General features: G+C 42.0%; 1 protein-coding gene and 1 long non-coding RNA gene across 2 annotated transcripts in view; one reads left to right on the top strand and one right to left on the bottom strand.

Moving 5' to 3' along the window:
- Positions 1-25,929, bottom strand: part of LOC117522995 (collagen alpha-1(XIII) chain-like) — a 407,773-nt gene that overhangs the window by 177,567 nt on the left and 204,277 nt on the right. The window contains exon 3 of the mRNA XM_034184413.1: positions 11,618-11,625. Coding sequence (XP_034040304.1) covers positions 11,618-11,625 — 8 coding nt within the window. The remainder of the gene's footprint in view (positions 1-11,617; positions 11,626-25,929) is intronic.
- LOC117523666 overlaps positions 18,260-25,929 on the top strand; it is an 11,855-nt gene continuing 4,185 nt past the window's right edge. Inside the window, exon 1 of the long non-coding RNA XR_004564575.1 lies at positions 18,260-18,271. This is a non-coding gene — a long non-coding RNA (uncharacterized LOC117523666). The remainder of the gene's footprint in view (positions 18,272-25,929) is intronic.

Raw genomic sequence — 25,929 nt, 5'->3', positions numbered from 1 at the left:
CTGGAGACATAACCTGTGGTGGACTGGCACCCTGCCTGTCACTGACTTTGCACAATGATCTGTGGAGATCAGCACCAGCCCACTGGGCCTCAGGACCTTAACTGGACTTTTTCTACTCTTCTACTAAAGACACCTTGACACTAGCATGCATTTAATCCCTGCACTTCTGCACAGTTCATCGTGCCAATGTGAACCGCTTTGTGCCGCTGGACACTGCATTATATAAAATAATTATTACATAGTGGATTAATCATTTGCTCTCAGAGTTTGACTGATGAAACCACCTCTAATCACCCCTGGAATCACAGAGGAATTTTCTACAGCTTCAATTTTTCTCATGCGCTTCATGACATGGAGAACAGAATTGGAATCTTCTGGAAGGTAATTATTTATGATATTTATATTGCAATGGCTTGGTAAAACAGTTGCATTTTCTTTCTTTCTTATGAGTAAAATTATGTTTATTATAGATTTAACATCTTGTCATAATCATCCAGATGAGCTGCGCTGTGATGCGCTCATGCATTGATTCGCAGTGACCCACTGCATTTTTGAATAGGTTGCACAATGTTCACATACAAGGTCTGTGATAAAACTAACGTACCTTTTATTTTTTTCAAAAACTATATGGATTTGAATCACGTGCAATTACATCAGACAACCTTGAACCCTCGTGCGCATGCGTGAGTTTTTTCACGCCTGTTGGTTACGTCATTCGCCTGTGGGCAGGCTTTGAGTGAGGAGTTGTCCACCACTCCCGTCGGAATCTCTTTGTCTGAGAACTTCCTGAGAGACTGACGCTTTGCTTGATCAAACTTTTTTCCAAAACTGTGAGGCACATCAAAGTGGACATCATTCGAGAAATTCAGCTGGTTTTCTGTGAAAATTTTAACGGCTGATGAGAGATTATGGACTGTTGCTGTCGCTTTAAAGGACTGCCCACGGAGCGGGACATCGTGACACGCCCTGAGCCGCCGCTGTCTGCCTGTTTTGAGCTGAAAGCTTCCAAATTTAAGCCTCTGTTGACCCAGGACGTCGTGAGAGAACAGAGAACTTTTAGAAGAGGTCGGGATCAGCAGTTTATCCAGACATTCCACTGTTAAAGGAGATTTTATTAATGAAAGACGTGCGGACGGGATGCAGTCGCGCCGCGCGGCGGAACAGGAAAAACACCTCCGTGTTGATAACCATTTGTAAAAACCAGGTGGCTTTTGATGGCTTTCAGCTGAGTGAGTATCTGGAAATTGTTTAACAGCTGGACATGTTCAAAATTGTCCTTAAGGCTTCCAACGGAGGTGTTTTTCCTGTGGCGGCGCGCGGCGCCGGCTGCGCCCCGACGCACGGACCCGTCCGCACTTTCTTTCATTACAAAATCTCCCTTAACAGTGGAATGTCCGGATAAACTACTGATCCCGACCTCTTCTGAAAATTCTCTGTTCTCTCACGACGTCCTGGGTCAACAGAGGCTTAAATTTGGAATTTTATTTATTTATCCTTTATTTATACAGGCAGTCCCTTGAGACTAAACGCCTCATTTGCAAGAGAGACCTGCTCTCTTGTTCTCCCCTGTAGTTCTTCCAGTCCCAGTAGCTCTGCAGGCTCGCTTCACCTGGTCCCTGTCCTGTCTGACCTGTCTGTCCCGTCGGTCAGGTCCCCGTGGCTCCAGTCCTTGTCCTGTTGCCCTGTCTGTCCTGGCGGTCAGGTTCCCCTCACCCATCCTGTTTGTCCCATCAGTCAAGTCCTTGTGGTCTGGTCCTCCTGGTTTTTGTCCTCCCACTGCACAGTCCTCTTTTTGTTCAATAAACTCTGCCTTACTGCTCATTCAGCACATCAAAGCACGAGTGTAGAGGAGCCACCAAAGCTCCGTGTGGTGAAGCAATTAACCAGGACGTTTTAGATTTCCATTTGTGTTCCATCTGAAGCTTGCACCCCATATAGTCAGACCCATAAGTATTTGGACAATGATATGATTTTTTACCCAAGGCCAAAATATGGCCACTGGGTATTGCGAAGACTTTGCGTCCGTCCATCTGTCTGTCTGTGCTCAAGATAAGTCCAGTCCTATTACTGCCAGGGTCCTCAAATTCACAGAGAACATTCTTGAAACACAGACCTTAGACAAGATCAAAGATGGCTAACCTTGACCTATTCTCTGGGGTCAAAAAGGTCACATTATTTCTACACACTCTTTCATTGATTACATGCTCATATGGGCAAGGGCATTTTAGCATTGTGTTATATTTGTAATTTTGCCTCTGTACAGTCAAGATTTGCTTGCACTGTAGACTTTTAACTTTAATTCAAAGGGACAAAAAAATCTCACTGTGCCCATTAAGTACAGTAATTCCAAGTATATTTAATCACAGACCCCTAATTAATTGAACAAGTTAACATAATTCAAATGAGAAGGATTAAATCATTATTGTTAAAATTATATATTTTTAAAAGTTTCAAATAACCATTATGTGAATTTTGTGAAGTTTGGTGCAGATGTGTGCTGCAAGGAGCAACAACAACAGAGTACAGAGTACTGGTCTGTTCGTTTCTGCGTTTGACAAATGTACATGTGAATGTGACTGTATTAGTCTAACAATTTCAAAATTAACATAAATCTGTCTGCATTCAGTATTTGTGGTCTCAAACTCAACATAAGTGATGGATAGGAACAGTGAACATGGATGGCTCTCAAAACAATGTAAATTCATGTACGAGGTATGTTAGAAAAGTATCCGACCTTTTTATTTTTTTCAAAAACCTGATGGATTTGAATCACGTGTGCTTGCATGAGCAAACCTTGAACCTTCGTGCACATGCGTGAACTTTTTCACGCCTGTCGATTGCATCATTTTCTAGTAAGCAGCCTTTGTGTGAGGTGTGTGTCATGCGCTCGGCGTATTTTCATTCCAAGGAAAAAGACGGAACGACTGGAGCAGTGCCGCATCAAATTTTGCCAGAAACTGGGCGACAGCCAGGTGGAAACCATTCGGATTATTCAGACGGCTTTTGGTGACGATCCTATGGGCATCACACAGATTAAGGAGTGGTACAACCGGTTTAAAGACGTCTGCACAACGGTGGAGAGCACGCCGCGCTCCGGCTGGCCATCAATATGCTGAAACGACCAGATCATTCCAAAGTGAACGCTGTGGTGATGCGGGACCATCATGTGACTATCCGAAAAATTGCAGAAGAGATGGACATCAGCACTTTTTCGGTACATTCCACTGTGACAGAAGATTTGGCCATGAAAAAAGTGGCGGTGAAAATCATGCCGATGGCTTTGGCACGAAGCTGCCAACGGCGGCGCAAAAGCGCCTTCGTGTTGAAGTCTCACAGGACATGCTGTGACATGCCCACCTCTTCCACAATTTCTCGGATAGTCACACGACTGAAAGTCACCGAAAGCCGTCTGAATCATCCGAATGGTTTCCACCTGGCTGTCGCCCAGTTTCTGGCAAAATTTGATGCGGCGCTGCTCCAGTCGTTCCGTCTTTTTCCTTGAAATGAAAACCCGCCAAGCGTCCCACACAAAGGCTGCTTACCAGGAAATGACGCAACCGACAGGCGTGAAAAAGTTCACGCATGCACACGAAGGTTCAAAGTTTACTCATGCAAAACACACGTGATTCAAATCCATCAGGTTTTTGAAAAAAAATAAAAAGGTCTGATACTTTTCTAACAGACCTCGTAAATGGAATGAATGGATGAATGACTAGAGTAATGAATGAATAAAATTTGATATGAAGTATCATAGCATCATTGATATGAAGTTTAGCATCATTTCATCATGCTCCAAAATTTGGCAATATATAGTGACTGACAGCATTTTCACTCAATATGTGAAATTACATATTTATATTTAGGACATTTTCTGCAGTGATCTACAATTTACTTCATATATTATGCAACCTCTGTGACCCAAAGACTTTTGTAAACCTATTTATAGCTTCAAAACAATTCATCCACATGAATAAAGGTGTATTTTCAGTAACAATTTCAAGAATGTTCTAAAAATGCTTTCAATTTTTTCAGGTTTTGAAACAAACTATTTCTCTGTGCAATGTTTTAGACATATTCTGAAAGTTGAGATTTTTCTGAACTTTTGGATATTCTAGACCTAGACCTCAAAGGGTTAAAGAGCATAACACTCAGACACACCTTACATGAGCGGGTTCACATGCACTCACATCCTGTGAGTCAAACAGCCGAGTCAGAGCTGCAGTTTATCACAGCAACCTAAACACTACACCTACCACTAAATGCGTTAAACAGAAAAAAGACAATACTTGAACCAACTTAACTGAAGTGTTTCAACTGTACACCTGAATAATGAAGCGCTCTGAAATTAAGTTAGTAAGTTATTTACTAACTAATTTCAAAGAGCTTAATTTGGTTATTTGTTTCACATTTCCCCATTTCAGTTTTTGTTTGTAGATTTTCAGCAGGTTTCTGCTTCTTTTGCCCAACTTCGCGTTATGTGTGAAGGAGCCCTTAGATTTGACTATAATGCAGAGGAACAATAAATGTGTCAGTGACCACCACCACAGAATCTCATTAAAAATATATCAATACTTACTGAGTGTGGCTGGACTGAAGAGAATAAAAAATTGAGTTCAAGGAACATGTTCTACAAGAGTAGAAAATCCACCTCGCTGTCTGACCTCATTATGAACCTTAAAGCATCCTCCAAAGAAACTGTCCTTCAATGTTTCCAGGGAGGGACATTTGGCAGATGTGAATTCAAACCTGACAGCTGCACAAAAGACAACCTCACAGTAGCCAAATCTTTGGAACCTCAAGGCAAAAAAGCAGATGAGTCACAAGTGTTTCCTTCCAACTCCAAACCTGACTTCACTGATGTACGTTTTTCCAGATTTCCTCTAATTTTCCATATTTGTTTTACTGAATGACAGACGTTCACACAAAATTAGACCAGACGTAGACGTCTTGCATAAATATAACACTATAAAGGATGGTATTTTATTTTTAAATGTTATCAAACATCTGAAACACGAGAAATGTAATTATCCCCTAAAAGTAAAGGACTAGTAGGACCATCTTCATTAATCACTAACAAATACTTCTGATAACTTCAGCCATCAACATCAGTTTGTCACATCTCTCCAGGAATTTGTTGTTTCCTCCTGATCCACACAGGTGTACCTGAGCGGACCATCCTTAGCTGGTGAGGAACCTCAGCACATCTTCTCCAACCCAAAGACCACCAGCCTGTTTGACAGGTTCTGTGTCTTCTGACACAGAAGGTCTTCTAAGGTCTTCTGATTGGTGTTGGCAGCAGACATAACGAAACTCAGTGTCAGTCCTCCGTCCACAGAACAGCATCTTAAAAAAACTCTGCTACAGACTTTGAGGACACTGAAGAGCTGAGTTTATATTCCTCTCTGTTTGAATGGGTTTTTCCTCACAGCACTCTCGGGAGCTGTGAGTACATGAACCCGACTTAATAATCACAGTGACTGACAATCTGAACAGGAAATGCCTCATATACAGACTTCAATCAGAAACAAAGTGGTGGATCTGATTAGAAATCTAGGTGGTTTGCTAGGTCAGTGAAACTTTTTATAACTGTTGACGGTCTAGTGGTCAGACCAGACAATCACTAAGGCTCATCAGTGTGGATGGGTGACTGTGAGGCATCATTATAAAGTACTCTGAGCTTCTGATTCAGATGGAAAAGCCGTATATAAATGCACTCTTTTTACCATAATCTGTTCCATAGAAGATATCATTGTAAAGACCTGATCAGATTCGTCGATACAGGCAAAACATTCTGTTCAAGCTCATCACTTGGTTAGTGATGTAATCCAAGGATTTCTAAGATACAAAAATGCTGAAGAGTCATCAGAAATTTCAATGTAAATGGAGGAGAAGAGGAAAAGAGCCAACTTTTTAGAGTTAAAAAATACATACATATAATACATATATTTCAATTCCATTTCAATGGGCAGAAACAAAGAGGAGCCATTAAAGTGTGAGTGAACCACCAGCCCCTGCCTTACAAAAAATAAGTTTATCCAAGTTTACTCTTAGTACATGTCTTTTAAAGAAACAATATGTCAGTATATTTTCAGTTTACTTGTTATATACTTATACAAACCCTAATTCCAATGAAGTTGGGACATTGTGTAAAATGTAAATAAAAACAGAATACAATGATTTGCAAATCCTCTTCAACCTATATTCAATTGAATACACCACAAAGACAAGATATTTAATGTTCAAACTGATAAACTTTATTGTTCCGTCACTGGAATTGGGGTTGTACTAACAGATTGTACTTAAAGTGCACTTATTTTATACTGACAAGTATAGCAAAAAAAAAAAAAAAAACCAAACCTAAGTATACTGCGGTACACTGAAAAGAACACTGGAAAGTATAGGTATACTTTGGTAAACTGGCAGTTTCACTGGTAGTGGATTATACTTGTCACTGTAAAATGCAAGTGTCTTCAGGTAACACATAAATCCCAGAAACGGTTGAGGGCGTGGTTTCCCAAAACTTTTTCCTCAGTGACACATGTACCAAAGAAAAGCTGAGCCTCCCTCACTCGGGGTCAGAGATGATCTCTTTGGTTCACCAAAGAAAATTTTCATTTAAATTTGTTTTGATTGTCAGTTAAGTGTGTTATTTTTACTGTAGCTAATAGGTGAACTATTAATTTTGATAATCTCGGGGCATACAAAAGCTCAGGCACCCTGTGGGATATTTAGCACCACCTTACGTTTATTTAATAAATACACTTTTAATTATACTTTTTTTAAACAAGTAACCAAACAGCAAGCCATATTATCTCAGATATTTGCAATAAAACGCTCATAAAGTACAAACACAATCCAGTTCACCTCTAGTGGCCTGCTTGTGACCTCTGCTAGCATTGGCTGGGTGACATTCCAACCTAGCTGTTAATCAAAAAGACTATGCCCCTAAATTTGTCCTTATTTTATAGTATAAATATTATTACAAATGGTATACATGGTTTAAAACGGATAAGTTATTTAAAAAATAAATCATCCCCACATTGTTTTGAATGTAGCAATGAGGGACATTTATTTTTGTTGTAAAGTTGGACATTTTAATACTGGGATCACCGAGGGTTTGATTAGCTTTCAGGTACAGCTTCAAATGGCCATGTCAGATTATGTCAGTTTTAGATTGTCTGCATTGGGTTCTTTTTTCAGCATTGCAGGTTGCTGCTTGGTATTACCTTTTTCATATCACATACTTTATCATAATCTGGACATGGTATGAATCTTTTGGGGAATGAGTCCATGATCAATTTTCAATGTAGCATGCCTCTTTAAGTACGAATGTGGTCGAACTGCACATAAAATGCGCATGAAGCAGGAATCATATGCAATACGTGGAAAATCGTAGCTGCCTCCAATGACTCATACACCTGTTGGTACAACTATTTGCACACACCAATGGCTGAAAAAGTGTGTGCTGTGCGAGCCCATTCGATCCCTCTCACAGCAGGTGTCGGACAAATTCCAGGTGACACGCACGCACATCTAACACCGCTCACTTGGCACTTACAAAATGTGTGGCCATTCGCACTATTAGCATGAAAACAGTCAGTAGACAATCACTGTCGAGCTGGATGTGAAATTTGTCTAAGTGACCCATGAGTGTGGCTTTGCAAACAGCAACACATGTGGTCTGCACACATGTGCCCCCCCCCCCCCCCCGGTCACCCCCGAAACACTTTGGCATATGTGTGGCATATGTGTAGTTTGCCCCCCACTCACCCAACACATGTGGCGGGCCGGGGGGGCACACTTGCATAAAATGCTGATATATATGCTGCACAGACATGATCACATGGGGGCCTGACAGGCAGGTCAGAGCGCACACAGCACAGCGAGGTGCCTGTCAGCTGCTGACCAGAGACTCACTGACAGCTCACATAACACAGACACAGTGACATGTTGGTGTGTGCGCTGAACTGACGGGGGTGTGTGTCTGCCGACAGGAGCAGCTGTGGAGCTCTCTTGTTCTGGACGTTGCAGCTAGAGAACACGCACCATGTTTGGATGGACGTGAACTAACAACTGCCCACTGTCTGTCTGCTTGCTGTCCTCACATGGCCATACATAAAAACATATATCGCTGTTGCAATGGGCTGCAACGAGTGAGTGCACGCCACGCACATTGACAGGCTACCCTAGGTGAAACGGACTGTCAGATCATAACATGCAGCGGGTGATCTGAATGTCACATCACCCAAGACACGTGTGTCGAGCGGACGTGCTGGCAGTGTGCAGTGGACACACTGCCAGCAGATGTGGACATGATAATGAATGCTTCTCATTTCATGACAGACATTTCATGACATGACATGACATTTCATGACTGTACCTCTGTGACCATGGTACATCTCCAGAGGAACAAGTGGATCGTACTTGTATTGCCCGCTTGATAAGAGAGATGCAATAAAATGTGGTAAATCGTAAATGGACTGCATTTATATAGCTCTTTTCCATCTGCATCAGATGCTCAAAACACTTTCAATTATGCCTCACATTCACCCCGATGTCAGATTGCTACCATACAAGGTGCTCACTACACACCGGGAGCAATAGGGGATTAAAGGCCTTGCCCAAGGCCTTAGTGACACCTTTAACAGGACAGTGATGGCAGCTCAGTAGTAAAATTTCTGTCTAGCAATCAGAACTTTTGGACATTGCAGCTTTGAATCCTGTGTGTGGCATGTATTTTAAATTTTTTATTTTTTTTATTTTCACAGCTCACACTGTGTTCCTGCGTGCAGGAAACTGTCGCAGTGGCATCATTCAAGCCTGCCCGTCGGCTCAATGTTTTCGTGGTTCGCTCATACGAGCTGCTCCACAGTGATTCACCCTGATTTGTACTTATTTATACTATGTGTGAATGGGGCCCTAAAGTGTGTCACATTCCACACACATTCATCACAGTTCACGACATACACAGTAAACAGTGGAAGTGCATAAAAAACAATCAAGTGAACACAACTACAGAAACTATTTTTTAAACTAGTTTTTTTAACATTTCACTGTCTTTTGTGGGATTTCTACTGATATTGTCACAGGGTAATACTTGTTGAGACCCTTCAGTCTTTTCACAGTCATGCTTTGATTCAGTGTGGACTCTGAAGTGGATGGGAGCCATTTAAATAAACCCAATTATTTATTAACTACTTGCCTAAATAATTCCTGCTTTTTCAGGTTTTCTTAGAATAATTTGTATCTGAATATCTCACTCAAAAATGCAAATATGGGGTAAAACCCTTTTGAAAGTACTGTACTTATCATCAAGTGCTTTCTGACAGAAGTCGAGCAGCAGCTCAGTGGCCCAGGATTCAGGCTTCCAGGGGTCAATTCCAAGTGTGACCCCTTCAGGATACCTGTCTCAGCTCACCCAGCTATGAAGGGGAACCATTCCATGGCTGGAGACATAACCTGTGGTGGACTGGCACCCTGCCTGTCACTGACTTGCACATGATCTGTGGAGATCAGCACCAGCCCACTGGGCCTCAGGACCTTAACTGGACTTTTTCTACTCTTCTACTAAAGACACCTTGACACTAGCATGCATTAATCCCTGCACTTCTGCACAGTTCATCGTGCCAATGTGAACCGCTTTGTGCCGCTGGACACTGCATTATATAAAATAATTATTACATAGTGGATTAATCATTTGCTCTCAGAGTTTGACTGATGAAACCACCTCTAATCACCCCTGGAATCACAGAGGAATTTTCTACAGCTTCAATTTTTCTCATGCGCTTCATGACATGGAGAACAGAATTGGAATCTTCTGGAAGGTAATTATTTATGATATTTATATTGCAATGGCTTGGTAAAACAGTTGCATTTTCTTTCTTTCTTATGAGTAAAATTATGTTTATTATAGATTTAACATCTTGTCATAATCATCCAGATGAGCTGCGCTGTGATGCGCTCATGCATTGATTCGCAGTGACCCACTGCATTTTTGAATAGGTTGCACAATGTTCACATACAAGGTCTGTGATAAAACTAACGTACCTTTTATTTTTCAAAAACTATATGGATTTGAATCACGTGCAATTACATCAGACCAACCTTGAACCCTCGTGCGCATGCGTGAGTTTTTTCACGCCTGTTTGGTTACGTCATTCGCCTGTGGGCAGGCTTTGAGTGAGGAGTTGTCCACCACTCCCGTCGGAATCTCTTTGTCTGAGAACTTCCTGAGAGACTGACGCTTTGCTTGATCAAACTTTTTTCCAAAACTGTGAGGCACATCAAAGTGGACATCATTCGAGAAATTCAGCTGGTTTTCTGTGAAAATTTTAACGGCTGATGAGAGATTATGGACTGTTGCTGTCGCTTTAAGGACTGCCCACGGAGCGGGACATCGTGACACGCCCTGAGCCGCCGCTGTCTGCCTGTTTTGAGCTGAAAGCTTCCAAATTTAAGCCTCTGTTGACCCAGGACGTCGTGAGAGAACAGAGAACTTTTAGAAGAGGTCGGGATCAGCAGTTTATCCAGACATTCCACTGTTAAAGGAGATTTTATTAATGAAAGACGTGCGGACGGGATGCAGTCGCGCCGCGCGGCGGAACAGGAAAAACACCTCCGTGTTGATAACCATTTGTAAAAACCAGGTGGCTTTTGATGGCTTTCAGCTGAGTGAGTATCTGGAAATTGTTAACAGCTGGACATGTTCAAAAAGTGTCCTTAAGGCTTCCACGGAGGTGTTTTTCCGTGGCGGCGCGCGGCGCCGGCTGCGCCCCGACGCACGGACCCGTCCCACTTTCTTTCATTACAAAATCTCCCTTAACAGTGGAATGTCCGGATAAACTACTGATCCCGACCTCTTCTGAAAATTCTCTGGTTCTCTCACGACGTCCTGGTCAACAAGGCGTAAATTTGGAAGCTTTCAGCTCGAAAACAGGCAGACAGCGGCGGCTCAGGGCGCGTCGCGACATCCCGCTCCGTGGGCATTCCTTAAAGCGACAGCAACAGTCCATAATCTCTCATCAGCCGTTAATTTTCAACAGAAAACCAGCTGAATTTCTCGAATGATTGTCCACTTCGATGTGGCCTCACAGTTTTTGAAAAAAATTTGATCAAGCAAAGCGTCAGTCTCTCAGGAAGTTCTCCGACAAAGAGATTCCGACGGGAGGGGTGGAACCACTCCTCACTCAAAGCCTGCCCACAGGTGAATGACGTAACCACAGGCATGAAAAAACTCCTCGCATGCCCACGAACGGTTCAAGCTTGTCTGATGTAATCGCACGTGATTCAATCCATATAGTTTTTGAAAAAAATAAAAAGGTCCAATACTTTTCTAACAGACCTCGTATAGTTCACAAAATTAATGCGTGCCAGAGATTTTGAAATTGTCAAAATTACATTTGCCAAGGTATCTTAACAGACAGGAGGCAGCTGTCTGCTGAGTACACAGGAAGAACTGTTATGTTCTTTTAGTGGGTGAAGGTTTTGTGCACAGTATCACACATCAACTTAAAAAGGTGCATTGTATAAAACTGTGGAATCTAATCTGGGATGGGCAAATGAAAGTAGCCACAGTAACTTTACCACACGTAGATCACACAGTCGCTCTTCTACTTACTGGAGGTCCTGCAAAACAAGGACAGAAGAAAAACAAACACAAAAAAAAATTAAGGTTTGTGCTTCATGATAACATACATCACATATCACACATGTTATTTATGGATGTGTGTGAATGAAGGTGGTAGTGAGAGGGGCCACAGACAGAATGGCAACCACACTTCCGTCAGTCTGTCGCAGGACAGCTGTGGCTGCACTAGTAGCTTACGTGTCAATGTGAACATGAATGAATAATAATGCAATTTGTAAGCACTTTGGGTATCTTAGTAATAATAAGGTGCTCCATAAATCCAAGTCATTATTATTATTATTATTATTATTATTATTATTATTATTATTAAATCAAAGTGTCACATAGCTGCAGTGATTCTGCTATAAAGCCTGATTCTGTTCTGATGCAAAGCGAGGACTTTCTCTCCAACCAAGAAGAAGGACTTATTCCAAATATTACTCTGTATTTTTATTAACAGTTTGTGGTCAAACAATGAAGCCATCGGAGCTCAATCTCAGTGTTCCATCCCTCTGGGCTGCCATAGCCAACTCTGAGTCCTGAATACCATTCACTACCCCAGCAGACGTGAAAAGAGTTTCTACACCAAGCAGCCCTGGTGTCATCATCTGCAACCCAGGAACAGCACAGGAGCGTCGTTCCTGAGGAATTTCCTCTCCACCCACTTACTTGGCTCATACAGACAAGCTCAGACATACAGTCCGCTCCAGGAAAAACTGACTTTTAAAACGATAAACCAGCCCACTTTATCTCAAACAGCCTCTGTGGATTCAATAAAAACTGGATCATTTTGTTGTTGCAGGACTCACTGATTTGACAATTGTTGTCATCGCCCCTCAGCAGTGGTGGAGAGAGGACTGACTCAGTATTTAAGTAAAAGTACAAATAACCAAAGAAATATTTGCTGTAGGAAAAGTAGAAGTACAACAATGACAACACTACCTAAATAAAAGTAAATATTACCTGATTTTAAAATGTACTTTTAAGTATTAAAAGTAAAAGTACTTACATATTGATTAATGTCTGTAATCTAATAAAAAAATGTATGGACTGTTACATGTTAATTAAGCTAGTTTTAAGATAATGTAATTATGCTTACCATCTACGTTACAACCCAATTCCCATGAAGTTGGGACGTGTGTAAAATGTAAATAAAAACAGAATGCAATGATTTGCAATCCTCTTCAACCTATATTCAATTAAATACACACACAGACAAGATATTTAATGTTCAAACTGATAAACTTTATTGTTTTGTGCGAATATTTGCTCGTTTTGAAATGGATGCCTGCAACACTTTCAAAAAAGCTGGGACAGTGGTATATTTACCACACTGTGTTAATCACCTTTCCTTCTAACACACTCAAGCATTTGGGAACTGAGGACACTCATGATTGGGTATAAAAGGAGCATCCCCAAATGTCTCAGCCATTCACAAGTAAAGATGGGGCAAGGATCACCACTTTATGAACAACTGCATGAAAAAATAGTCCAACAGTTTAAGAACAATGTTTCTCAACGTTCATTTGCAATCCATAATCTACAATCATAATATAAGCAGAAAATTCAGAGAATCTGGAGAACTTTCTACGCGTAAGCAGCAAGGCCGAAAACCAACATTGAATGCCCATGATCTTCGATCCCTCAGGCGGCACTGCATTAAAAACCGACATCATTGTGTAAAGGGTCTTATCGTGTGGGCTCAGGAACACTTCAGAAAACCATTGTCAGTTAACACAGTTCGTCGCTACATCTACAAGTGCAAATTAAAACTCTACCATGAAATGCGAAAGCCATACATCAACAACATTCAGAAACGCCGCCACCTTCTCTGGGCCCGAGCTAATTTGAAATGGACAGACACAAAGTGGAAAAGTGTGCTGTGGTCTGATGAGTCCACATTTCAAATTGTTTTTGGAAATCACGGACATCGTGTCCTCTGGAAAAAAGAGGAAAAAGACCATCCAGATTGTTACCAGCGTAAAGTTCAAAAGCCAGCATCTGTGATGGTATGGAGGTGTGTTAGTGCCCATAGCATGGGCAAATTACACATCTGTAATGGCACCATCAGTGCTGAAAGGTACATCCAGGTTTTGCAGCAACACATGCTGCCATCCAAGCAACATCTTTTTCAGGGATGTCCCTGCTTATTCATAATTCATAATTCATTTTATTGTGTGAAATAGTATATACATAGTAATAAAAGCACACATCAGTACATTAGATACAATGTTAAGCACTCATAAAAACATTAATTTAAAATCCCATCAATATTATGAGGTTAAAAAGATGCACACATCGAGCCTCAAGTAATCTATAAACTTAAACTTAAACTGAAGTGGTATAATATCTGTCATAATTAATTTTAAAATAATTTACATCAGGTGAGAGTACAATGTGTTCAGGGAGGCTGTTCCACAAACATACAACTCTATTACTAAAACTAAACTTTCTAATATTAAGACGTGATCTTTTCACTTCCACAGTGAGTTCATGGCCTCTAAGGCCAAGATACCTACGTCTAGTTGTTAAACCTAATTCACTTAATCTTTCCTCATAACTCAAATTTTGCAACCCAGGTACTAATTTGGTTGCACGTCTTTGAACCTTTTCCAGTAACAATTTATCTTTTTCAATATATGATGACCATACTTGTACACAGTACTCAAGATGTGGTCGTACATAACTTTTATACAAAACTAAAAATGACTCTGTCAATAAATGTAAATGCTCTTTTGACCATACCTAGGACACTATCAGCCTTAGCGGCAGCTTTGGCTATGTATTTTGAGAAAGACAATTTGTTGGTAATTAAAATTCCTAGATCTTTCTCGTCACTTACAGAATTTAACATACTACCATTCATAAAGTACTCATGACATGGATTCTGATGACCTACATGTAATACTTTACACTTGTCTTTATTACTAAAACCTAATAACCATTGTTTTGACCATAACATTTAATTGTTGATATCTTTTGCAAATTTCTGAGTCAGCTAGGGACAAGATTGGATGATACACCTTATTTCAGCAAGACAATGCCAAGCCACATTCTGCACGTGTTACAACAGTGTAGATTCATAGTAAAAGAGTGCAGGTACTAGACTGGCCCATATATATAAGACGTTTTTAAAAAATGCACAGTTATAATCTGTACACCCTTTTACTTGTCTGTGCCTTTTTTTTAAGGATAAGCAGACAAACGTGATGTGGGTGATGTTTCATTGGGTTGTTTTGGTTTACAATAATAAAATTCAGCTTTTACGCTGTAAAAAAAAAATCCCTTTTTTTAACAGAAAAACTTTGGCAGCTGTGGTTGCGAGGGGAATTCTGTCAAAATTACAATAAATATGTAAATGATTTTACACATACATATTTATGTAAATTTTACAGTTTTAACCTGTAATAAAAAAAAAATGTAATTTTGATGGTCTTTTTCATGTTGAATTGGCATGGCCATGCTGATATTAAACCATTTTTCTCTGTAAAATTTACACATATATTTGGCTGCTCCCTTGATTTCACTCAGGGTTCCACAGCAGATGCTAAGTAGGTCTGCATGTTGATTTGGCACAAGTTGTACACTATATATAAAACGTCTTACTGAGTGTTGTTGGACACTGTGTGTGTAATCGATGTCAAGACACGTATGCATTAAACGTTGTCAAAAGATTATGAAACAGATTTTTTTATATCATGTATTGAACCAACATACTATTATTTTTGTCTGGGAGAAGGGGGAAATCGTTTGTAAGCGCCGGCTCCTACAGGCTGAATTAGGCTTCCTATCGGCTCCTATCAGTTTCCTGTTGGTTCCCACCGGCTCCTGTGGGTTCCTGTCGGTTCCTGCCAGTTCTCATGTCGGTTCCTGTTGGCTCCTGTTGGTTCCTATTGGCTCCTTTCTGTTCCTGTCGGTGTTTAGCTGCACCGCCCCCCGCCCATCAAAATGCAGAGAACACTGCCATCTACTGGATGGAAATGTGAATTGTGATGTACATATTTGTGTATCTGAACAGCAGTTTTGCGCTGAAAATAAAACAATAACATGCTTTTGGAGGGTGGAAAATCCATACCACACGACAACTGCATGTTATTTACATTATTATCATTTACTGAGATACACAACACGTGGAATCACATTAACAATATTTAATGTTATTTCAAAACACACGACACCCAGCAAACGCATACATAAAAAGTTGGCTCACTTTAACTTTTGTCGTGTTGGCTGGGCTGCTCTCCAAATTTGCCAGGGTGTCCTCATCAAGCTGGCTGCTTTGGCTGCTGTTCACTGTCGGACTATCCATGATAAAATCATCCGGAATATCCATATTGGGACCAACACACACTTTTCGCCTTTTCATGTTTTCACCTGTGGACAGTTCTTGGGTTGTGCATGATATGACATCATCACTTTATGCACAGCGGGCGGGTAACGGGCGGGTATCCCAATACCCGCCCGTTACTGCGGGCAGGTACCAACAGGTAGCGTAAATATAAATCTATGCTATCGTCCCAGCAACGCCTCAGTAAGTGATAATAATGTCTCAATATCGTGTGAGTGAGCAACATGATGAATGTGTGTAATCGGTGATCTACAAATGCTGAATCACACTTCACAAACAGGATTTTCTGTTTTGTAAATGCTTTTGTGTTTGTGGATCACAAAACATGTGTACAAATCAAGGAATATTTGTAAATCGCCCTCTTTTCATTTGCGGGTTTGACAGTGTTGCTTTGTGTGAATTGCGAGCTGTTTGTTTGTGGATTTGTGCAGTTTTGCACTGAGAATGTCTCAATATTGTGTAACTGAGCAAAGTGATGAATGCATGTCTTTGGTGATCCACAAATGCTGAATCATACTTCACAAACAGACTTTTCAGTTTTGCAAATAAACATTTATTTGTAAAAACCCCCACACACACATTACAAATCAGAAATTTCTGTTTGGGGATCACAAAGCACGTGTACAAATCAAGGGATATTTGTAAATCACCCTCTGTGCATTTGCAAGTATTAATGAGACAAATTTAACTCCATAGCCATTGAGCTGAATCACACTTAAACAGAATCTTCAGTTTTGCAAATGTCTTTTTTTTTTTTACAAATTAATAAAATATGACATATTCTATAAATGCACATTTGTAAAAACAACACACACATTACAGTAACTTGTGTGTTGGTTTTTACATAAAATAAATCAACCAATCAGCAATGAGTGGAGACTCATTTTGCCATAATGACTTTTGGCATCTGTGTGTGTTAATGTTCAAACCTTCAGAATTCGTATATTATTTTAAAATTAAAAGATATGTGTTATAGTTTCACTTTGTAAAAATAAGAGAGTTGACATTAATCTAGATAAACTATCCAGATAAATTTGATTTATAAATCAAACCAAGACCTTAAGCAGGTTTGGTTTATCTTTGCTTTTAATGACTTCTGCCTCACATCTGGACCATTGTATGTTGAATGAATGACTCTTCCTTACAGCAGTGGGCAGGACGCACAAAGACAGAAGCTCTGACGCATTTGTTGTGTTGGGTTTGTGATCGTCTTTGATTCTAAGCGTTGGCGGTGCTTAAACTCAAAACTGGCTTGTCAGTAGCTGAGAGTGTACTGGAGACAATACTGAAAGTTAGCGGTTAGCTGTAGCTTCCGGTATTTTTTTTTTTAGTGGTTTATCGGTTTAGCGTTATAAAAGTTAACTTTTCATTTAGCGGGTTAGCGGTTATCAAAGCTAACTTTTTGGTTACCTGTGCCCACCACTGCCCTGCTCAAGCCAGCACGTGTCTAGACCCATTTGAAGTTCACCAGTGATCATCTGGATGATCCAGAGGAGGCATGAAAGGTCATGTGGTCAGATGAGACCAAAATAGAGCATTTTGGTTTCAACCCCACTCGTCGTGTTTAGAGGATGAGAACAACCCCATGAACACCGTCCCAACCATGAAGCATGAGGGTGGAATCATTATTTTGTGGGGTGCTTTTCTGCAAAGAGGACAGGACGACTGCACCGTATAGAAGGGAGGATGGATGGGGTCATGTATTGTGAGATTTTGGCAAACAACCTGCTTCCCTCAGTCAGAGCATTGCAGATGGGTTGCAGCTGGATGTTCCAGCATGACAATGACCCAAAACACACTGCCATAGAAACTAAGGAGTGGCTCCCTAAGAAGTATTTCAAGGTCCTGGAGTGGCCTGGCCAGTCTACAGGCCTTAACTCAATAGAAAATCTTTGGATGGAGGTGGAAATCAAAACCTGAAAGATGCGGAGAAGATCTGTATGGAGGAGTGGACCAAAATCCCTGCTGCAGGGTGCAAACTTGGTCAAGTACTACAGGAAACATCTGACCTCTGTAACTACAAGCAAAGTTGTCTTTTTTTCTTCCCCCCTGTCTGCATATATAATAATGGTAAATGCCACACTGGCAGAACCATTTATGAACATTAATACCCATATATGCAATTTAATCTTGCAAGACAGAAGTTATGTAATGCATGAGTGAATGTGGTGTGTGTGACCCCCATCCGCCCTTCCCGATCAGCCTACAACATCCTACTCAAAGCCAGCCGACAACTTGTATCAGAAAGGGCCGACCACCAAAACAACACAAAGACAGACAAGAACGAGAGACGAGTGGTGAAGACAATAACTGTGAAGTGAGACACCGAGGAGACGGGGCCCCAACCATACAACATACCAGGACAAACAACCACACATGAACAAACAGTGACAGCAATAGTCTGTTGTCTAATTAGTGAGCATACCCCAATCTAGAACACCGTAGTGTTAATCCCCTTAAGAGCACCCAAAAACTGAATTGTGGTGATGGCCACAAACACGTAACCATCCACACACAGAGCCCCAGATCACAGCTAAATATCAATACTGTGGCTGGTATGTTGGGACAAGACAAGAATACAGAACCTTACCATATGACATGGACCTCTCCCCGGTATGTCAGAAGCCACACGGCTGGCCGCGAGCGCCGAAGGAAACAGGCCCAAGATGCAGGGCCCCGGGGGAACCAGGAGAAAAGGGGCAGAGGAAGGGCATAGGGGACAGGAAAGGCAGCCCCCAGAGCCACCGGGCAGCATGGCAAGCCAACAGGAGAGCGGCCAGACGGCGCCGGAACGCACCCCGACACCACACCTCCCCATGGAGGCACACAGAGCAGCCCCATACCCAAGGGAAGCAGACAGGGTGCGGGCACAGGCCCACCACTAGGGGGAGCCCCAGAACAACACCACCAGGGCCATAGCCCCCGAGGGCAGGAGTGAGCGGCGGCAAGGACGGGGGACAAAGGAGCCACCGCAACCGAATCCAAAGCACAAGGTAGGGACCGCCGAGCCATACGAGGGCAGGGCCCAGCACCCAGACAAGAGGCGAGGTCCAACCCCGGGGCCAGGAAAAGCACAAGGCCCCCCCCCCCAGTGCAGCCAGCAGGGCCCCCCAAAACCCCCCACCCCAGATCCCACCACAAACACCAAAGCCCATGATCAGGAGACCGCCCAAGCGAGAGCGGGGTCCATCCTGCGGAGACCACGGCCCCCATCCCCCCAGAAGCCGCCAACCCCCCAGTGCCAACACCCGTGCCCCACTGCCACCACCCATCCCCACAACAGGCCACGGGACCCTGGGCCCCACAGACCCAGAGCAGGGCCATGGGACCACAGCAGAACCGGCGAGGCAGACCTCCTACCCCAAAGCCCCAGACATCCACAGCCCCCTGGGGCCAACCCTACATGCCACACTCACCCTACCTACCAACCCCACCATAGTTGTTAGAATTAATCTCCCATGCTGTGTACGACCCCCTAAGTGTGCAAAGATAAAGTGGTGGCAGACTGCCATGGGCGGCCGTGGCACACCGCTGCAAAGTTTTCTTTACCAAATATTAAGGTCTGTTTTTCTATATGCATTTGGGCAGAGAGACAGACACACAGATACATAGGGTCAACTGGTTTTAATATATTTCTGTCAGGGTGATAATAAGATTGCTGCCCGGTCAGTGCATTTTGCTTGATTCTAATTTCAAACTGCAATATGGAAACTTGAAATTACATACATTACATAAATTCTTTCTCCAAAGCAGTAAATTCTTATTTGAATGCAGTGAGAAGGTTTATTAATCACTCAAAAACACACCCTATTACTGTAGGTATCAGATTAATAAATATATAGGAGGATCCTGTACCATGATTCACTGTCAGCTCAGTGAAATAAACCTTCGACATCAAGCACAGACGACAAAGGTCATGAGCACAGAGTCATCCAACAAAATTGTTTACTCCTGAATCCAGACAGAGGTTACAGAAGGTGTCACTACATCAATTCCAGCCAGGGGAGAAAATCACTTGTGTCAAATCTGTTCTGGCAAATGTCAAACTAAATCCCACCTTTAGGCTCATGGTTTCCTGCTGCTCAGCCTGCTGACTACTGCATGTACATCTGCCCATGTCAAACTGTTCACTTTGTGTCCTTCAAAAAGGAACAATGTGCTTAGTAGGAAAGAAGAAACATTTCTATACACTTAAAAGCTCTGTAAGAACTGAGACATTGACCTGAGTTAAACACATTTTGCAAAGTTAGTGTTGCGTTACTGACACCTCTTCTTGCCCAATAGGCAAACTGCAATGAAATGAACTTCCACCTGCTTCAGTATACACAAAAGGAATGTTTTTGAGTTCGCCTCGTTGAATGGTATGTTCCAGCTTTCACATCATGAAATATTCGTACCATTGAAAGAATGTAAAAACATTCATTATTTGTTTTATATACGGCTAAAATAGATCATTGTCATTTGATATTTTATTAATTTGTAAACAACAGAAAAGGGACTTACATTTTGGTGTTCCACTGTGACGTGTAGTCCAGTGATGCTGTGCACTGATTTCGGACTTCCATAAAAAAAAGACTGTGTAGTTCCTCAGTCCAGCCAAAAATCAAATCAGTGTTTCATGTAAACAGCTCTTCATGCATCCAGACGGCTGAAAGTGGAGAGGATTTTGTGTGTGTGTGTGTGTGTGTGTGTGTGTGTGTGTGTGTGTGTGTGTGTGTGTGTGTGTGTGTGTGTGTGTGTGTGTGTGTGTGTGTGTGTGTGTGTGTGTGTAGCAGCGTCAGTTAGCTCAATCAAATCATCATGTCACTGTCCTGTGCGCGCACATGCAACTGGCTCGGTCAGTTCAGCGAAAAAAAAAAAAGTCAGGTCAGAAATTAGTCCAGGTTTTCTTTCTCTTCCTGCTAACAGACAGCACAGTGGATTTGTTTTGTGTGTGTGTATTTTACATTAGCAGTGTCAGTTAGCTCCGCTCCTCTTTCCATGACAAAAACTCCTGTTAACAGTGGAATGTGCTGTTCATTTCTAAACTGGACGCTGTGTTGATCCGGGACGTCGTCTGACTAGCACAGGAATTGTGAAAAGACGTGGACATCAGCACTTTTTCGGCACATTGAGACAGACATGCGGAGGAATTCCATGCTTGAAAAAGTGCTGATGTCCACGTCTTCCGCAATTCCTGACTTTCTTCCAGTTTCTGCGTCTTTCTGTTTATGTGTGCAGGGGCCCTTAGTCCTTGAGAATTCTTTAATATGAAAATACTTTGCTGCTTTTCTGTGAGAATGAGAAGTTTTTTTTTTCTTCTTTTTTGTTTTTGTTTTGTTGTTACCAGTCATCAAGCTTTGCAGGTGTGTGGAATACAAAGAACACCACTGAACTTCAGCTTCTGCATTTCTGAGTGCTGTACATATTTGTGCAACTCACTGCATTTTTTTTTTCCTTTCTCTTCAGTGAATACCACCAGGCCTGAAGAAAAAAATCAAGGGGAAACACTGAAATAAACAATTATAACAATATTGCTTGGGTACTGATGATTTAGTTTCAAGGACATGCATGAAACTAGCCAACAAAAAAGCTGTCAGCCCATCAAACTGATCAGCAGTTCATGTACTGAAAGCTCTGTGCTGCCTGGGGCCGGCTGCATTCATTGCTGTTCTCACTCACCCCCTAATGTAAAAGCAGAAACCTTGCATAAATTCACTACAGGAGACATCAAACATTTTATTCTGAGCCTGCCATCACATCTATTTCATTGGATCAAGTTAGGGGACAGGATGCAGTGCACCTTCATCCAAAACCACTTTGGGCATACTGGGAAAACAGGGTTCAAATATAGCCCATGAAGTGGCGCCTGACTGATGGCCCCTGAGGCAGCAGCTTTACATGCAGTGTCCAACACATGAAACATATTTACACTTGTGAACACACACAGGCACACATGCACATGCACAAAATGTTGTGTGACAGTGGCAATATTGTGTTGCTGCAGCCTTCTCCTCCACTCAGCTTAATGCTCCCACCTGTTGCCTCTGTTTTTGTAAGGGAACTGCTTAGATGTGGTGGAAATGGCATGTGGCATTCCAACATGCAACAACCCCCTCCCCCCACCTGCTCCAATTAGATTGGTCACACACATGTAAATAAGCCTTTGCTGCAATCAAAGAGATACTTTGCAAAGTAACACGTGACAGAAACCAACACATCCTCAAGAGAATCGGGAGACACAAAAATGCAAAACAAATGTCTAAGCTCAGTGGTCTTCTCTTTGAGAAATAATAAGCCAGTGTGGTGAATGGGCGGGTGGCCACCTTGAGACCATCTGTGTCCTCGGATGCGGCTCCAGGAATAACTTGCGGAATTTCAGTTCCGAAAATATCTAGAAGCAAAAGCAACCGCTGCCGCCACCACTGATCTCTGAGATTCTCTGCTCCTCCCTTTGCCCTTGTAAACACAGTGACCAGAGCAAATGTGTCAGCTGACGGGCTTCTGTTCAAAGACTGAAATCTATGAGAACATACTGAAAGCTGTCTGAATAGAAGGTATAAGAAGTGTAGCCAGAAACATGACAGAGCCAGTTTCAGCCTTGGTGACCATGTTGCAGTCCAGCAGGGCTACAACTAACAATTAGTTTCAAAATCATTTATTTTCTATCTTAATTGATCAGTTGTTGTTCCCCACAGTAGGTCACTTGTCTCTGTTGTATCCTTCACAGTATAAGTTCACTAAATATAAATATAACATTTAGTTCCAGACAAGGAGTGAATATCACTGTACTTTAATTTGGCGGCAAAAGCACAACATATTAGCCCATTGCTAACCATCAGGAGATCACCCAGAATTCATAGGTCCTTGTGTCCCAAACCCAAATACACAACAGTTTCCATCTCACCCTGTCCTCTTCATCTTTCTCACAGCAACCACCTACCTGCATGTCCTCCCTCAGGACATCTATAAACCTCCTCTTTGACCTCCCTATTCTCCTCCTGCCTGGTTGCTCCATCCTCAGCATCGTTCTCCCTGTATACCCTGGATAACCTCTCTAACTTTGTCTCCAAACTATCTTACCCGTGCTGTCCCTCTGATATGTTCATTCCTCATCCTGTCCATCTGCCCCATTCCCAAAGAAAATCTCACATTCAGCTTTGCCATGTCTCATCGTCTTTTTCTTAGTGCCACCATCTCTAAGCCGTACAATATAGCTGGTCTCACTGCTGTTTTGTAAACCTTCTCCTTCACTCTTGCAGATATTCTTCTGCCACAAATCATTCCTGCTGCCTGCGCTCTCTTCTTCAACTCTCTGCCAAACTCTCCATCAGTTTGGATAGCTAATACCAAGTATTTAAAGTAACTAAACCTTTAAACTAACTAATCCTTGTAACCACACTATTCCACTGGGCTCTTTCTCATTCACACACATACTCAGTCTTGCTCCCACTGACTTTCATTCCCTTTCTCTCCAGAGCATTAAATCACATAAACCAATATTAATATGAATCTGGATCAAACCCTCAGGTTATGTCATAGAGTGCATTCGGGGTGGAATTTAGGAACAAAATATAATTAAAATTTATATTAAGTAATACATAAAAAGGACACAGTACCCACAATCACTGGACCCCACAAAGCCCTCCACCACCGAAACACGTCCATTGAGGGAGAGTGTGGTGACCTCAGGATTACATACGAGGTCGTATGCACTGTTTGTGGCTGATGTGCTTCTGTTGGCTTCATTAGACCGTGACCTCCAATGTGCACTAAGCAGACTTGAAGCCAAGTGTGAAGCAACTGTGTTGAGGATCAGCACCTCCAAATCTGAGAACATGGGCCTGCTGGAAAACTGTAAATTGCCCCCTCTGGGTCAGAGGAGCAAATAGTTTACATCTACGGCAACCTTTATGGCTTGTCCAGTCCCTAACCCATTTTGGAAGAAAGACAGAAGTGTGTCTCAGTTTTCACCAGGCTCAGATGCATCACAGACAGGGCATTCTGCTTGGCAGCAATATTGTGCAGGACACTACAGGCGAGTATTAGGTTGCATGTTCCTTGTGGTTCATAGAGCAGGCAGCTCAGTGGGTAAGGAGCTGCTATCACAGACCTGCATTCCTTTCTGTGTCCTTGGACAAGACACTTAATCTGCATTTTATCAGTCCACACAGCTGTAAATGGGTCCTGCCTTGGCTGGAGAACTAATGTGCATTGGACTGGCATCCTGCATAAGAATAAGCTGTACCATGGACTTCAAAGCCTATATAGTATTTGCTTATTCTTATTCCTGTGGTTCCAATCGGAATTAGCCAAGGCAGGCAAATCAACTTTTCATAACTTGATTTAAATATTAAATTTGGTGCAAGAAAAGGGATCATCAGTGATGGACAAAGTGGACAGATGCTGTCTCTGAATACTATGCCATCTGATCAGTTAGTTTAGAGCTCTCTATAGAAAGCGTTTTCCCTCGGGATATGTATATTATGGGCAGACTCAGGTCACTTCATGACACAGTACATGATGATGGCTTCAGCATCACCCACAACTTGTATGTTTATGCTGCACCTCCTCTCCTTTTGCTTTGTTGTGATTTGATGCTATATAAAATGAAATAAATTGAAATTGAAGTTGAATTATTATCATTATTATCATTATTATTATTAACTTCAACGAGGTTGTGAAGCACCTTGAGGTGACCTGTGTTGTGATTTGGTGCAATATAAATGAATTAATTGAATGGAATGGAATCTATCTCTAGAAAAAGAAGAAACATTTTTTAAGTCACTTTTTTTTGTTCAACTGAAACCTCATTGATAACTACAAGATTAAAATTGGGCCAGCCAACCTTGGTCTCCCCAATTCAGCTTTGCAAATGAGGAACAGGACACTTGATGTTCACTACTTCTTGAAGGTCGCTCATGCACAAGTCATTGTAAAAAGTACTCGCTTTAAAAAAATCATTGCAAAATGCATGCATTTGCTCAGTCATGACACTGACAAGGCCAAGCAGAGAGAAAGGTTCAGTGTGATCAGATGTGTTTGCAGAGACTCTCAGAACTGTTGCACACAGATTCACCTGATCAATCCGCCACAGAGGAGCACAACTCATCAATGGCTGTTTCACCCATTGATTCTTCAGTTGGGTGGAATTGTGTATCATACTGTGTGAAAGCATGAAAAGGCAATAGTACCTCTCCACACTGCCACTTCATTTTTTGTGTAGATTCTGCTTTTTTGTGCTGCTTTCAAATGATTTAGTGTTTTTTAGTGGCGGCTGGTGAAGAAAAATCTTGGTGGGGCTGGTGTGCCAATAGATTTCCCTGCCTCATCCAGTGCAGGCATTCAAATGAACAGTCAGAAAATTACTACAATTCCACAACAATCATTTCATGTCTTTCTCAAAATCAGCAGTTTCACAGATAAAGTTAACCATTTGCAGCTATATTAGGTCTCATTTATACTTTGAAAAGGAACCGTATCAAATACAATACAACACTCAAGTACTTCAGCAAGGAACATTTCACCATTTGACAATTACACAAATAGTACACCAAACTGTACTGCACTACCATTATCTTCAGCCAAACAGATCCTGGGGTTGACAATGACACCGACCTTACAGAACAGAAAATATCACCAAATTTAGATTCTTTCAAAATATGGAAAAATTCTTCAATTGACAAAATAATATTATGTACATACTACAATGTTCACATCACCTTCCAAAGGGGGGGGGGGGGGGGGGGGAGCAAGAGAGAGAGAGAGAGAAGGAGAGAGAGAGAGAGAGAGACAGCAACCAGCCAGAGAGAGAGAGAGAGAGAGAGAGAGAGAGAGAGAGAGAGAGAGAGAGAGAGAGAGACAGCAACCAGCCAGAGAGAGAGAGAGAGAGAGAAAGAGAGAGACAGCAACCAGCCAGAGAGAGAGAGAGAGACAGCAACCAGCCAGAGAGAGAGAGAGAGAGAGAGAGAGAGAA

This window comes from Thalassophryne amazonica, chromosome 13 (genome assembly GCF_902500255.1).
Source record: "Thalassophryne amazonica chromosome 13, fThaAma1.1, whole genome shotgun sequence".
Lineage (NCBI taxonomy): Eukaryota > Metazoa > Chordata > Actinopteri > Batrachoidiformes > Batrachoididae > Thalassophryne > Thalassophryne amazonica.
Note: the sequence above shows the minus strand (reverse complement) of the source record. Positions and strands in the feature narration are given on the sequence as shown.